This window comes from Neomonachus schauinslandi, chromosome 1, assembly GCF_002201575.2.
Source record: "Neomonachus schauinslandi chromosome 1, ASM220157v2, whole genome shotgun sequence".
NCBI lineage: Eukaryota > Metazoa > Chordata > Mammalia > Carnivora > Phocidae > Neomonachus > Neomonachus schauinslandi.
In genome coordinates this window covers 54,066,211-54,081,130 of record NC_058403.1, presented here as the reverse complement: position 1 = coordinate 54,081,130, position 14,920 = coordinate 54,066,211, and the positions used below count along the sequence as shown (strand labels likewise).

At 34.3% G+C, this 14,920-nt stretch overlaps 1 protein-coding gene across 1 annotated transcript in view; it reads right to left on the bottom strand.

Moving 5' to 3' along the window:
• Nucleotides 1-6,262: 6,262 nt before the first annotated feature.
• Nucleotides 6,263-14,920, bottom strand: part of LOC110582680 (T-cell receptor-associated transmembrane adapter 1) — a 31,654-nt gene continuing 22,996 nt past the window's right edge. The window contains exons 4-6 of the mRNA XM_021692686.1: nucleotides 11,850-11,911; nucleotides 9,743-9,831; nucleotides 6,263-6,679 (exon numbers count right to left, since the gene is read on the bottom strand). Of these exons, the coding sequence (XP_021548361.1) occupies nucleotides 6,422-6,679; nucleotides 9,743-9,831; nucleotides 11,850-11,911 (409 nt within the window). The 3' untranslated portion in view covers nucleotides 6,263-6,421. The remainder of the gene's footprint in view (nucleotides 6,680-9,742; nucleotides 9,832-11,849; nucleotides 11,912-14,920) is intronic.

Below are 14,920 nucleotides of genomic sequence, written 5' to 3'. Positions count from 1 at the left end.
CAGGCCCCAAGCTCAGCACAGAGTGCTTAAAATTCTCTCTCCTTGTCCCTTTGCCCCTCCCCCACTCACATGCACTCTCTCTCTCTCAAATAAATAAATAAATCTTAAAAATATAGATGTAATGAGCACTGGGTGTTATATAAGACTGATCAATCACTGAACTCTACCTCTGAAACTAATAATACATTATATGTTAATTAATTGAATTTAAATAATTAAAAAAATAATATTTAACAAAAAAGAATTTGAGGTCATAATGTTTCCTCTGAATACATCTTTACTATAATGCATAGGTTTTTAGATGTATTCTTTACTTCATTATTTTCTAGAAAATCTGCTATCCTAATTGCAATTTTCTCATTGATCTAGAAGTTATGTTAGAAAAATGTTTCATGGGGCGCCTGGGTGGCTCAGTTGTTAAGCATCTGCCTTCGGCTCAGATTATGATCCCAGGGTCCTGGGATCGAGCCCCGCATCAGGCTCCGCCAGAAGCCTGCTTCTCCCTCTCCCACTCCCCTTGCTTGTTCCCTCTCTCGCTGTGTCTCTCTCTGTCAAATAAATAAAATCTTTAAAAAAAAGAAAAGAAAAATGTTTCATAAGGGCGCCTAGGTGGCTCAGTTGGTTAAGTGTCTGCCTTCGGCTCAGATCATGATCCCAGGGTCCTGGGATCAGGCCCCACATTGGACTCCCTGCTCATTGGGGAGCCTTCTTCTCCCTCTCCCTCTGCCACTCCCCCTGCTTTTGCTTTCTCTCTCTGTCACATAAATAAATAAAATCTTTAAAAAATGTTTCATAATTTTCAGATAGTTGAGGGAATTTGGGGATCAATCTTACTGATTTCTAGTTTCATTGTCCTATGATGCACATATGTCGTTTGTAAAATCTCTGCTTTTTATGATTTATGAGTTTCCACTGTGGCTAATACATTTGGTAAACTTTCCAGAGACATGTGGAAAGGATGTATGTTCTTTATTTCTGATGTTAAAAATTCTAAACATACCTATTAAACTGAGGATGTTGATTGTATTACTTAATCCTCTGTATTATGAGATTATTATTTCTTTACTTAACCCATTGAGTTTTTTAAACAGTATATTAAAATGTGCAACTATAACTTTTTATTAAATTTGTGTGTAGGCCCTAGAAATTTTTTTTTAAGATTTTATTTATTTATTTGAGAGAGTGAGAGAGAGCATGAGAGGAGAGAAGGTCAGAGGGAGAAGCAAACTCCCTGTGAGCAGGGAGCCTGATGCGGGAATTGATCCTGGGACTCCAGGATCATGACCTGAGCTGAACTGAGTCACCCAGGCGCCCCTGTAGGCCTAGGAATTTTTACCTTAATATTTTATATATATTCTGTATTGTACATACTATAGATGTATAATATTAATTGGTGCATTATTTGTAGCTTTAACACAGACTTTTAAGTTACATACTAACGTACCTTGTCTTAAAAAAATACTAGAAATTCAAAAATGTAGGAAAATATAACCCATAATGGGGAAAATAAGTCAGTTGAAACTCAGAATGACAGAGATGATAGAATTAGTAGATAAAAACATTATAACAGTTGTTAGAGCTACATGTGATATGTTCAAGAAGTGAGAAGAAAGGTTAGACATGTATGACAGAGATGCAAAAATGAAAAAAAATTACTCAAGCTGAATTTATAGAGATAAAAACAAATTGTCTGAGATTAAAAAGTATCTATCTTGGATTACTGGCAGATAAACATTTTAGAAGCAAAGATTAGTGACCTTGAAGACATAGCAAAAGAAACTATCCAAAATGGAACACAGAGAAAAGACTGAAATAAACATATCAGTGAAATGTGGGGGAATTTGCAAGTGATTGAAGAACTTGAAAAGGGGGGGAACAGGAAAAATATTTAAAGAAATATTGGTCATTTTTTTCTCCATATTTGATGAAAACTATAAATACACAGATTCAAGATCCTCAACAATCTCCTAACACAAGACACATAAAAACAAACAAACAAAAACTACTCCAAAGCATATTGTTTAAAACCAGTGAGAAGGAAAATCTTAAAACAATCAGAGAAAATAAGAAATAACAGAGGGACAAAGACAAATATGACACTACATTTTTTCTTCAGAAAAATGTAACTGAGAAAGCAGTATCTTTAAATTACTGAAAGAAATATATAGTCAACTCAACCATAAATTTTTTTACCCAGAGAAAATAGCTTTCAAAATGAAAGCAAGTAGAGACTTTTTCAGATATGTAAGAGCTGGAGGCATTCATCACCAGCAGACCTGTTCTAAAAAAGTGTTTAAGAAAGTCCTTTAAGTTGAAGAATAATGATACTAGATAGAAGCCTGTATCTACACAAAGGATTGAAGAGTTCTGGAAATGTTAACTACACGGATAAACATTACTATATTTATTATTATTTAAATTTTTTAAAAAGAGAATTGGCCTTATTAAAGGAAATAACAAGGATAATTCCTTATTAAGGGAAAAATAGTAACAATGTGTAAAATAAATAAAACCCAGAGCACAAAAGTCAGAAGAAAGAGCAGTACACTGTCTTAAGGTTCTTATACTATACCAAAGTAGTAGTATATCATTTGAATGTAGACTGTGGTAAGTTAAAGATGTTTATTATAGGGGTGCCTGGGTGGCTCAGTCAGACAAGCATCTGCCTTCAGTTCAGGTCATGATCCCAGAGTCCTGGGATGGAGCCCAGCTTGGGGTTCCCTCCTCAAGTGGGGAGCCTGCTTCTCCTTCCCCTCCCTGCTCTCTCTTTCTCTCTCCATAAATAAATAAAATCTTAAAGAAAGATGTTTATTATAAACCCTAAGCAATCACTAAAATGACACAACAGATTCTAACTAATAATCCATCCATGAAGATAAAAAAGAGTCATAAAATAATACCAATGTACAATTGGCCCTTGAACAACATGGGTTTGAACTGCGTGGGTTTGCTTATATGCAGAGTTTTTTATTTGATAAATAAAGTACAGTATTGTAAATGTATTTTCCTTGTGATCTTCTTAATAATATTTTCTCTAGCTTATTTTATTGTAAGAATACAGTATATAATACATAAAACATACAAAATATGTGTTAATCGACTGTTTATGTTTATTGATAAGGCTTTCAGTCCACAGGAGGCTATTAGTGGTTAAGTTTTGGGGGAGTCAAAAGTTTTATGTGGATTTTTGACTGTGTGGGGGGTTGTTCCTCTAACCCTTGTATTGTTCAAGTGTCAATTGTAATATAGAAGTCATAAAAAGAGGAAAATATGAATGAAGAATAGAGGAGACTAAGAGAAAACAGTGATCAAGAGTATTGCTTTGAACCCAACCGTATCAATCACTGCATTAAATGAGAATGGTCTAAATACTTCAATTAAATGACAGAGATTATCAGATTGGATTAAAAAAGCAAAATAAACTATATGCTGCCTATAAAAATGCATTTTAAATAGAGAGGATATAGAAGATTTGAAAAACTCTATCAACCGAGTTAACCTAATTGGCATTTAGAGAATATTCTATCTAACAAAAATAGACTATGCATTATTTTCAAGTGCATATCATCATTCACTGAGATAGACTATATTCTGGGCATCAATAAATTTAAAAGGATTCAAGTCATATGTTTTCTTACCACAATGGAGTTAAATTAGAAATCAATAACAAAAAGATATCTGGAAACTCTTCAAATACTTGGAAACTAAATAATACACTTCTTTTTTTTTTTAATGGGATAAATGAACTGGATTTTTTTTTATTATGTTATGTTAATCACCATACATTACATCGTTAGTTTCTGATGTAGTGTTCCATGATTCATTGTTTGCGTAAATAATACACTTCTAAATAACCAATAGGCCAAAGAAGGAATCAAAGGGAAATTAGAAATATTTGAAATAAAAATAACAACACAATATATCAAAATTTGTGGGAGATTTATGAAAACAAATGTCCATTTTAGACAAGAAGAAAAGTCTCATTACTGACCTCAGCTTCCACCTTGAGATGCTAAAAAAAGAACAGATGAAAATACAACAAACAGAAGAAATAATATAATATAAATCAGAGGGCAAATTGATGAAACAGAAAATATAAAAACAACAGAAAAATTATGTGAATGGTAACTGGTTCTTTGAGGAAATAAAAAAGTTGATAAATCTCTAACTAGACAGATGAGGGGGGAAAAAGAAGCATCAAAGAGAAGTTAAATTTACTAGATTCTTCAGATATTAAAAGGACAATATTGGAATATTTTGAACAACTTCATGCTAATAAATTAAACAACTTAAATGAGAGGGACACATTCCTCAAAAGACACAAACTACCACATTCACTCAACAGGAAATAGATAACTTGAATAGTCTTTTATTTATTAAGGAAGTTAAATTTGTAGTTAAAACCTTCCAAATTATCAGTCATCAAGTACATTTGATACGTAAAACTCAAAATATTGAGTGGAATTCAAATGATATAAACCAGAGGCAAAAAATGCAAATATCTTTAGGAGCTAGGTCAATAATATAAGTGAATGATGTAGATTAGTTATGGGAAAAAGTAACTGCCAAAAATACAATCAAACTTTATTTTTACTGAACCATGGTATGTATAGAAATGTAACACAAATACGTGATAGCAAATATTTTTAAAATTTAAAGTCAATATATACTTATTAATTATTATTTCTTATGTTTTCATGGTTTTTCTCTAAAATCAGAAACCTGATTCTTATTCTTCTGCCCTTAGACATTAATATTTTTTGGATTTTTTTATGACATTGTGGACAACTTGAAATATTTTACTCTAGCATTGACATTTAATTCTATGCCAGTTCATAATGGAAAACAATTATTGACAGAAGTTGGTACTTCCAAATATGGACAGAACTCTTCCATACATGCTCTTCCTTCCTCTCTCTTTACATGGGTCACTCCTCATTGTTCAGTTCTCAGAATTAAAATTTTCTCTTCAGAGATGTCCTTCTCTCCATTATTATTTCTCATTCTATTTTCTTAATTATATTTTTTTTTACTAGTACTGATACTTTATTAACCTGATACTCATCTTTTCTACACGTTTATAGTTCCATGGGGACAGGGCCTACCTTGTTTTACCTCTGTTTCCCTCGTTGTACACGAGTGTCTAACTTAGTGCCTACACTACACTAGGAGCTCAACAGAGAACTGAAGAAGAATGAATGAAATCCACTAAGCTCTGGTTAGAGGGCAGGACTGACAGCTCACATGTACACTGTCCTTGGTCAGTGATGACTTGAGACCCAATTAAACTTCTATTCCAAATGGAGAAAGATAACAGAAAGATTTTTTTAAAAATAACTTTTTGGAGGGCGGGTTAGGAATTTAAGTTGGACACATACCTTGATCAAACTCTTGACCTTTTAGAAATATATTCTATGGATACTCACCATGTACACTTTTTGAAGTAGCAATTCTTTTCCTAGGCATTTAGCCTTGAGAAGTCAGGTAAGTACTTACACCCGTGTGGAAATGCATTCTCATTGCAATATTATTTGTAAAAGTGAAAAACAGAACTTGAAAATGAGCTAAATGTACTTTCAAATTATTTGAATAAATTCAAATGTAGTCATCCGTGAGATGCTATGCAGGCATTGAAATTATAATATGTAACTGTATTTAGTTATAGTTAAAAAAATAAGGAAAATAAATCACCAATATATTAAGTGGGAAAAGTTTAAATAATATGTGTAAAATAATCACTCCCTTTTTTTGGTAAAAGAGAAAAAAAGAAAGAGACAACTGATGTATGTACATATGGAAGGTTGCTCATAGTAATTATCTCTGGCTAGTGGAATATCCAAATTCTTTTTTATATCTGTTTATTGTTATAAGGAGCATGCATTAACTTTATAACAATTTTAAAAAGCAATAAAGATACTTCCATGTGGGAACAATACTTCTTAAGAAGACTCTTCCACTTCTTGTAGAAATATATTTAATGTCCCATGTCTTTCAATCAGAAATTTCTTTCAACTAAAGGGTGTTCCATGGATGAAAAAGGAAAAATATTTTTTTAAATGGTGGCTTTTATTTTTCTTTCAACATGTTCTAGAGTATACTTATGCTTAAAACATTTTTTTTTGTTTATTTCACAGGGTATTAAGTATTGTTGGTGAAGTTGTGACTTTGTAATTAGGTTCAATTTGCAAACTTGATTTTATTTTACATTTTACTACTTAGGCATTTGGTAAGCAAATTCAAATAACTAATTTTCATGGCATTACATTTAGTTTGCAAGAACATAAGCTCTGGATAAGAGGTAAGCCACCATCCCACTAACAAATGATTTAGATCGTCACCCTCCCAAATCTTGTGTCATATAGGGATTTTTTTTTAAACATCTCCAATAAGAGTGGGATTATTGAGCTAGATCATAGTCCAGCTAGTTTATAGATTCTCTCTTTGCATGAATCAATCCAAACAGTCTGATGGGATCATCATGAACATTTTCCTCTATTTCCTGGCTCTCAAGTGGGAAATTGTCTACTGAAGTGATTTTAGAAAGGCTGGCATCCACAGCATGTAACTGCTCATCTTCATCCTTGTCTAACAAATAACTATTCTCTTTCTTGGGCTTCCTGTGCTTCCCCTTACAGTTGTGATCCAGTGAGGCATAGAACATCTGTGGTTCCTCAGTTGCCTAAAAAGAAAGGCATGTTAACTTTTTGTTGTTATCTCATTCTTTAACTTTGATGACTTCTGGGAATTTCTAAGATCTATGAAAAACAAGCAGCTTGTTTTCTGGGCTTTGGCTACCTTATTTTGCCAAATTGGCCAGGTAGGATGACAACAAAAAACAAAGTCAATTCAAGACTTTTGAGTAGAAAAATGCTTAGATGAAATTTTTGTGTGTGTATTTTTATTTCTTTTTATACACAAAATATACATGAACATTTTAGATGGACTCTCATGTGCCTCTCCCCCTGACTTCACCTTAGGTAGCTCTTGCCCTGTGTTGCTTTCACCAAGTGACAATACTCTAATTTGTTAAGCTGGGAATAAACATGATAGGAAGGAATTTAATGAATCTCAAAATCTATTTTGCATATGTTTAATAACTGGTCATTTGATGGTACCCACAAAAATCCCCACTTTTTCTACATTTTTGAAGTTCAGAAGTATAAAGTATAAAGATTCAGAAGTATAAAGATGACAGTATCCATTTTTGTGACTGGCATCTGGCAAGAATTACAGTTTTCCATCTTCCCCTTTTATTTCCTTCTTGCCTGCCTGTCCCCAGGTTCCCTTTGAGCTTGTTTCAGGCTGGGTTTGGAGATCTTTATTTCTGTACTTATAACTAAAAGCATTTCAAATAATGTATGTTTGGTCAACAGTTGGTCAACTTTATCAAGTGCTGCAGAATTCAAAGAATGTGAGTCCTGAGACAGGATCACAGATTGTACATGAAGAGTCACTTGTGACTTCCAGAGAATGGTTTCAGTTGAGTGTATGGGTGGAAAAAATATAGCCAGGAGTAAAAGATTGTGTATCTATGGAAACAGTAGAGGAAAGTAAGAATCAGTTTAAGAATTAAAGAGAAACACAGGCAGAAGGCAAATTTTGTTGTTTTGTTTGTTTTTGTTTTTAAATATTGGGGTGATTTTTGCATATTGATAGGTAAATCGTAATGATTCTTTAAAGAAAAAATCGAAAATGGAGACAAATTAAATAATTGAAGGTGCAAGATCTTGAAAGCAATGGAGGAAATGATCAAGAGCATAAATTGGTATTGGCTTAGGAAAGGAGAGTGGATACTTCTGACATAGGAGGGAAAGGCAAGATCAGCGGGAGACTGGGACATGAAGAGGAGAGGTACAAGCTCACACTTGTATCCCTCACTTTGTTTTATGATACAGGAACTCTGTGGACTCATTTTATTATTAGGTTTCCTGATGAACTCTTCTTAGTTAATGGTAGACATAGATATTGAAATTACAACTACTGAACTGTGCACATCATTTTTAAAGGGCAAGGAGCTTATTTCTTTTCCCAACAAATAGTCACTTTATCCATAAAGCTTTCTGCATAATAGTGTAGAGTGCTCTTGTAATTGACCAAAGTAAGTATTGTAGTAGCAAACCGGGTAGTGGTTTTGATGATCATGATCATTCTAATAAAATGGAATTGAGCAAATATAAAGAAATTATGTTTAATTTGTGAAACTAAATTTGTGAGAAGGGTATAATAGAATAAATACTAATCTCCTTAGAAGTATCTTTAAATACATAATTTATAAAATAGCAGGTTTTTAAAGACATTTTAAGCTTTGCACAATTTCCACTTGAGTAAAACCCAGATGTACCACAATTCATACGTACTAAATAGCAACTTTTATTATGAATTTTCAGCTCTTTTACAATTAAGGTGCTGTGAATCTCTACATTTCAGATGCTGTGGTTATATTTTAGCCTTCTCTAAGAGGTTTCTCTTTATTATATTGGATTTAGCAGGTATATTAGAACATGCAGGTTTTCATACCTTTTATCTAAAAAATTTTTTACCATTAATCACACATCAGATGACAGATTTGTGCATCAGAAAGTGACTTCATAATCTGTTTAAACCTTACCACATCTTGGTTTCTTAAAAACTTCAAGAATTCTGATTTCTTGGTGGATTCATATCGAGGAAAAGAGAAAAATTCTATCTTAATGGGAAGTTTTCAAGATGTGACCCATCTTAGGGAGGAAAATATTTTCTGTTAGACAGGACTAAGTTTAGATTCTCTTTCTACTTAGTACCTGAGCGCTTTAGGGCAAGTTTTTCATCCTTCTCAAGCCTCTGTCAAATGGGAGAAATAATGCTGTTTCCCTCATAAAACTCTAAAACGATAATACATATAAAGAACATATGACAAGGCCTGACACATAAGGACCACGTAGAAAATGCTGGCTGGCCCTCTCACTATTTCAGGGAGCAGCAAGAGAGCACATAATTGAAGGGACAAGATCTAGGATGGAAAGGAAGAACTCTTTTAACAAATTTATAACATTTCAACAGCATGTAGATGAATTGTGAATGGTTTCTGCTGAAGTCAGTGCTATGTCTGAGGAGGTGGAACTGATTGTGGTAGGAAAAGGAAAAACTATCTATTTCTTCTTGGGTTTTCATATGTTTCTGCTTGCATTTTTATCTTACCTAACCCTGCACAAGCCATGTGAAAATCTCTTGCCATTAACCCACAGCCATAGGTCTTGTGTTAAAATTTACACTCATTTGCCTTATAAAATAGAAGTATGGTCTTTTATATCCAGCTAATTTATCTTTTAACTAAAGCACTGTCTCTCTCTCTCTTCTCCTTCCTTCTCCCCTTCTCCCACTACCCCCATAAATTCCTGACATCTAGGTCTTATGAGCATTATATATGTGTCAACTTTTATGTTTATCTTTGTGATGTACATAATTTTTTTCAATCTGAAAGAAAAAGCTTAATTGTTAAGAAGAGAATCCACTTTTTCCTTCAACCTATTGGCTTTGTAATGGTACAAAATTTTGACTTTTTGAGTGTGGTTCTGAGTGCCGTTTATTTGCCTTTGAGGTTCCCTTTAGAGCTCAGGTCCCAGAACTTGACACTGATTTGGCCTGTAAAATATCAGACTGCTTCAGATGTGAATCAGAATGTGCTGTTCTTATATTCTTGAAACATGCAGCCGTGCTGTGATCTAGGCTGAGCTTGACCCTTAATACAGACAACGAAACTCACCTGTGCAGGTGGGGTGGCTTCTTGCAGTTCATTTGTATATCTCTCTGGTTGAGCTTTCATTTGTTCATAGCAATTTTCATCCACTGGTTCTTGAGAATTGAAAAGATCACGATTTACAATGAAAAAATGAAAAAATGCTGGCACAAATAAAAATACATGACCCAAACCACACTTAGCTGTATATGTGAAATCCCCAAGAATCATTCCGCTTGTTTTTTTTGTGGAGATGCAAAAAAGTAAGGAAGCACAAACAAGTCTTTTACCCCATGGAGTTAATAATAAGACAAAAGAAGGTCACTTGGGATAAAGACTAGATCATATTAATTTATGCCATTGCAGGACATGATAGGCTCAACTTAAGCTTCCATTTGGATGTTATAGAGATCCCATGGGTTTGCTTCTATTTGGGTGCGATTGCAAATGGTGCACGGTGGTACAGTGCAGTGCACATGTGCCGATGATTGCAATTTGGTCATTTTACCCACAAGTAAGAAGTTTTACTCAGAGGCATTTAAACACCTCTATTTTTGAAAAAGAATGTTTAGGTCATGTTTTTTGTCCCATAAATCAGTGACAGCACATCCAAGATGTTTGGGGGGGGGGTCTGGAGCTCTGTAATGCTGGTCCTAAGTATTTAGGGTTTCTGTGCAGTGTCCAATAGCCAGCAGACCTGCAGTCATTTCATCCTGTGGGGACATGCTTATTAAACCATCCATCCCTTTCTTCCCCCAGATGTGCCTGTTTGAAAGGGAGAAGAGAGAAAGTGACTTGTAGGATGGCCAGTTGCCTGGCAGAAATGTGGATGGCATTGATTTGATCCCATAGAAAAAAAGATATATTTACTACAATGCAAGTTATCTTATAATCATTCAACCCTTTCTGAAAAGCAACACAGAAGAATGATGTTTCTCGAAGCATGGTCCATGGAAAACATATATTAGACTTATCTGGAAATTTGTTAAGTAGCAAATTCCTAAACCCTATTCTTAAAATTACTAAATCAGAACATGTGGGTGGCACCTATGCTCCCTTAGATATGGAAATTGCAGATATGGTGGGCTTTGTACCACCAGAGTATGGAAGAATTGAAACCTCAAATATTACAGGTAGGCATGATGATTCTGCAAGGTGAAACAGGAGGGCAAATTATTTTTAACAGGATAGCCCTAAAAAATAGTTCTGATTTCTCGGAGTATAGAGATTAGAAGATACTTTAAAAGGAGGGGAAAGACAAAGATTAAATACATTTTTTTAATTAAATAAAATTTTGAATCCTTTAATATTCTCACATTCCTAACTTTAGGAGAATTGCATATACAGACATTTAGATAGCTTAGATTTGATATACAGAGATTCAGAGAGTTTAGTCCATTTCTGGAAATCTCTGTTAACCTCCAATTCATGAATGAAGTGAAATGCTTGTGGGTGCAAGGATGGGGTTAAATGCTAGCATTTAGCCTCCTGGCTTCTCTCATCAGAACTCTGGGATCAGATCATGATTGTCTGCTTTAAGGAATTTAGTGGCATTTTGTTTTGGGGTGGTTGGGATGTTTCAAGTAATAAGGGATGCTGGGAATTGAAAAGTACTTGTTACCTAAGAACAAAAAATGTATAACCTAGTCAGTGGTAATTTAGTTCTTCTCTTTCCCCACTTGCCATCAATGTGGCCCTAGGTTCTCTGCTTAACATGAGCCGTTAAAACAAGGGAAACCAGAGAACATGCTCCTTGTTTCAGATTATTCACTGTAGATTTGCTTTTGTAGACAGAGTGCAAAGCTCTTTCCCTGAGCCATTTTCTGTTCTAGAAATAGCTTTATTTCACAGAATTGTGTGTGTCAAAATTCATAGTAATAGAGTCTCCTGTATTCACATTTCTACTACAGTAAAATGAAGAAAATATAGAAAAACAGGATGTTGCAATACAATTTATAATATGCAGCTTTGGAACATATACTAAATAATATGCTAAACATTATTGAACCTATGGTTACCATTGGGATATTTAAATGTGATTGCAACCAAAAATAAGCCACCTCAAATGCTGTGGAATTAAGGGGATGGATATTAATTTATAGATAAATATAATTTTTGGAAAAATAAAACTTACCTGGGACTATGTCATCTAAGTTACCATAAATTGGTGTATCTTCAATATAATAGTCATCCTCCCTATAATAATGAAAAATAATTTATCGTATTAGAATCCACTTAACACATAGTTCTTAACTAATTTCTCAGCTAAATTCAATATATGATTGCATGTTCTTGTTTATCCTCAGCCAACCAAGGTAGATATGTTTATGTACGAGTGAATGGATGCAAAAGTGCATGAATGCCTACATGCATTGTGTGTGTATATACATTTGAACAGGTGTTTTGGGGCCTTTCAGGAAATAACAATAGCAAATACTTACTTAGCACTTAACATTTGTCAGATGCTACTTCAACTGCATTTTCTATATTCCTTTATTCCATTCTAACAAAAATCCGACCAGACAGGCACTATCACATCCCCATTTTATAGATAAGGGATTTGAGGCGCAGAGAGGTCATGTAATTTGAAGGTCAGAAGAAGAGTAAGTGCAGAGCTGGGACTAGAACTGAGGTTATCCGTACTCTTACCTGTACATTGTACTGCCAGTTTACTTGCCCAGAATATCACTCTGAATAATCCCCTAAAACTATGTTTACTAAGTAAATACTAACTGAAAATGATGCTTAAAAAATACAAGACCAAAGAGATACTACAGACCCAGCTTGGCAGATGTCCAGATGTTGTAAAATGATTGATCACCTCTTATTACATCCAGATGCTGTGTTAAATGTTTTATATACATTATACCAAAGTCCTAGGGAAATTCTGCAAAAATATTATTTCCCACTTTATAGATGGGAAGTCTGAGAGTCAGATAGATAGATTAACATATTTTCCCTAGCCTTATGTGTAATGCCTGCAATAAGTACCAATTCTGAAAGCTTTTCTTTATGCTGGTGCTCACTCAGCCCTCACAGCAACTCTGAGATACTTATTTTTTTTTTTTTTTTAAATCCCCACTGTGCATATAAGGAATTTGTAACTCCTAGAGTTAAATTGTCCAAAGACAAAGACAGTAACTAGCAGTGCTAGGATTGTAATGCAAGTCTGGTCCAAAAACCCTGAACACTGTTTGCTCTTGATGTTTGATTAAATTTCCTTACAGCTTCATCTGAGAAACCCTTTTAGGATTAGACATCCTATCATTGTTACCAGACGACAATGGCCCTGGTGACCAGCTTTCACAATGGCAGACTGGGAACAGAGGAACAGATCAGCAGTGAGACTGGCATTTCATAAAAGAGTAGCAACTGCTTTAACTTTGAGATTACGATCACCGAGAACTGGAGGAATTGCCTGCAAAGAAAAAACACTTAGCTCAAGGCATACCACCTATACTACTCCCTATGCTTCTGGAAGAAGACACAGTATGTGTAAATAGTAAGTAGGTGTCCTAAAAAAACAGATCAAATGATACTTGTGTGAAATGGCTTGAAAAGTCCAGATGCTGGCATGTATTTCTTTTATCTGATAATAAAGGAACTCATCTGTAACCTTTCCTTCCATCAGTAATTCAGTACAGCTTAATATTGGGATGTGGAGTAGTTCTTGTTCATGGTTTTTCTCTGGCTATGCAGAGAATACAATAGCAAAAGGTGAAGAATTTTTAATAAGGCAATCCATCCATTTTCCTAGCTCACACAGATAACAGATACAACCTGCAAATGATAAATCATGTCCAAAAAATGAATATCATTTCATTCCCTATGAATGAAAATAAGATGTGATTTATAATGCAGTGCCTTGTGTCTACAGGCAGGTCTCAAATGATTAATCATCCCAAATAAACTATTATAAAGGAACAGTTGCCTAACCAACAAATTAAAAAAATATATTTTTACTTAGCAATGCCAAACAGCTCCAGCCTATTGCAAATATCTAATAAACTTTAAGCACAAATGTCTGGCAGTGTTTTATGTGGAAGATCAATTACCATTAAAAATAGATTAATAAATAAGCCCATATACCAGAGGCGAGTGCATTGCTCTGAACATGTCTGAAATGGCCCTCTGACCAATAAGCACATTTACTGACACTCCAAAATTTAAAATAATATTAATTGTATCTTTTAGTATTTTCTACTTTCACATATATTTTTCTTAGTCCCTATTTCTAAAGTTTGAATTTCATCGTCATTTTATTGTGAAGTCCTTTTAGAAAAATGCTTAAATACTTCATAATCTAAATAGATTAAGTGAATTTAATTTTTAAAAAATCATTACTTCTATCTGAGTGGCTTTGGACATAAATTCTCTGAGTTTCAATTTCCTTATTTATAAAACAAGTTTATTACACTATTTAATCGCTATTGTTCTTTTCAACTCTGAAATTCTATGATATAAATGTAGGGCTCCAATATCCAAAGAAAAATGAAAGATATTTCTACAAAACTAAATAAAGCTATTTTAGGCGGCTGGAAAGTTGCCAGATTGAGGAAAGAGCAAGCTTAGGGGTCTGTTAGAAATTGTTTTTGGTGTTACCTTGATTGGCTTAATAGGTTTTTCTTTAAATTGGCAGATATATATGCTTGGGCTCCATTGGGGTATAAATGTTATTTAAAGCCATAAGAAAAGATAAAACTACTTTCTGGAAGGAGTATAGATAGAGAAGAGGTTCATTAGATGAGCCCTGGGCACTCTGATGTCAAAGGGTCAGGAGTCAGCAAAGGACAAGGAGCCACTGGCGAGGAGGAAGACTATAGATGAGAGGACCCAGAGCCTGGAGAAGTAACTGTTTCGAGAAGGAGAGAGTGTCAATGTGTCAAATGCTACAAGATGGACCGCATGCGAAGACACTAAGATTTGACCATGTGGATTTCACTGGTGACCTTGACAAGAGCTGAGCTGGCAGATTATGGAAGGCAGAAAATTGAATAGAATAGGTTCAAGAAAAAAAAGAGGAGGAGAAGCCAGCAAATATGGGCAGAATGTAGATGGAAGCTTCATGTTTTACTATAAAGGGTACAGAGCAAAGGAGAGGTAGCTGTAGGCAATCTAGTATCAAGAAAGCTTTCTTTTTCTTTCTTTCTTCTCTTTCTCTTTCTTTCTTTCTTTCTTTCTTTCTTTCTTTCTTTCTTTCTTTCT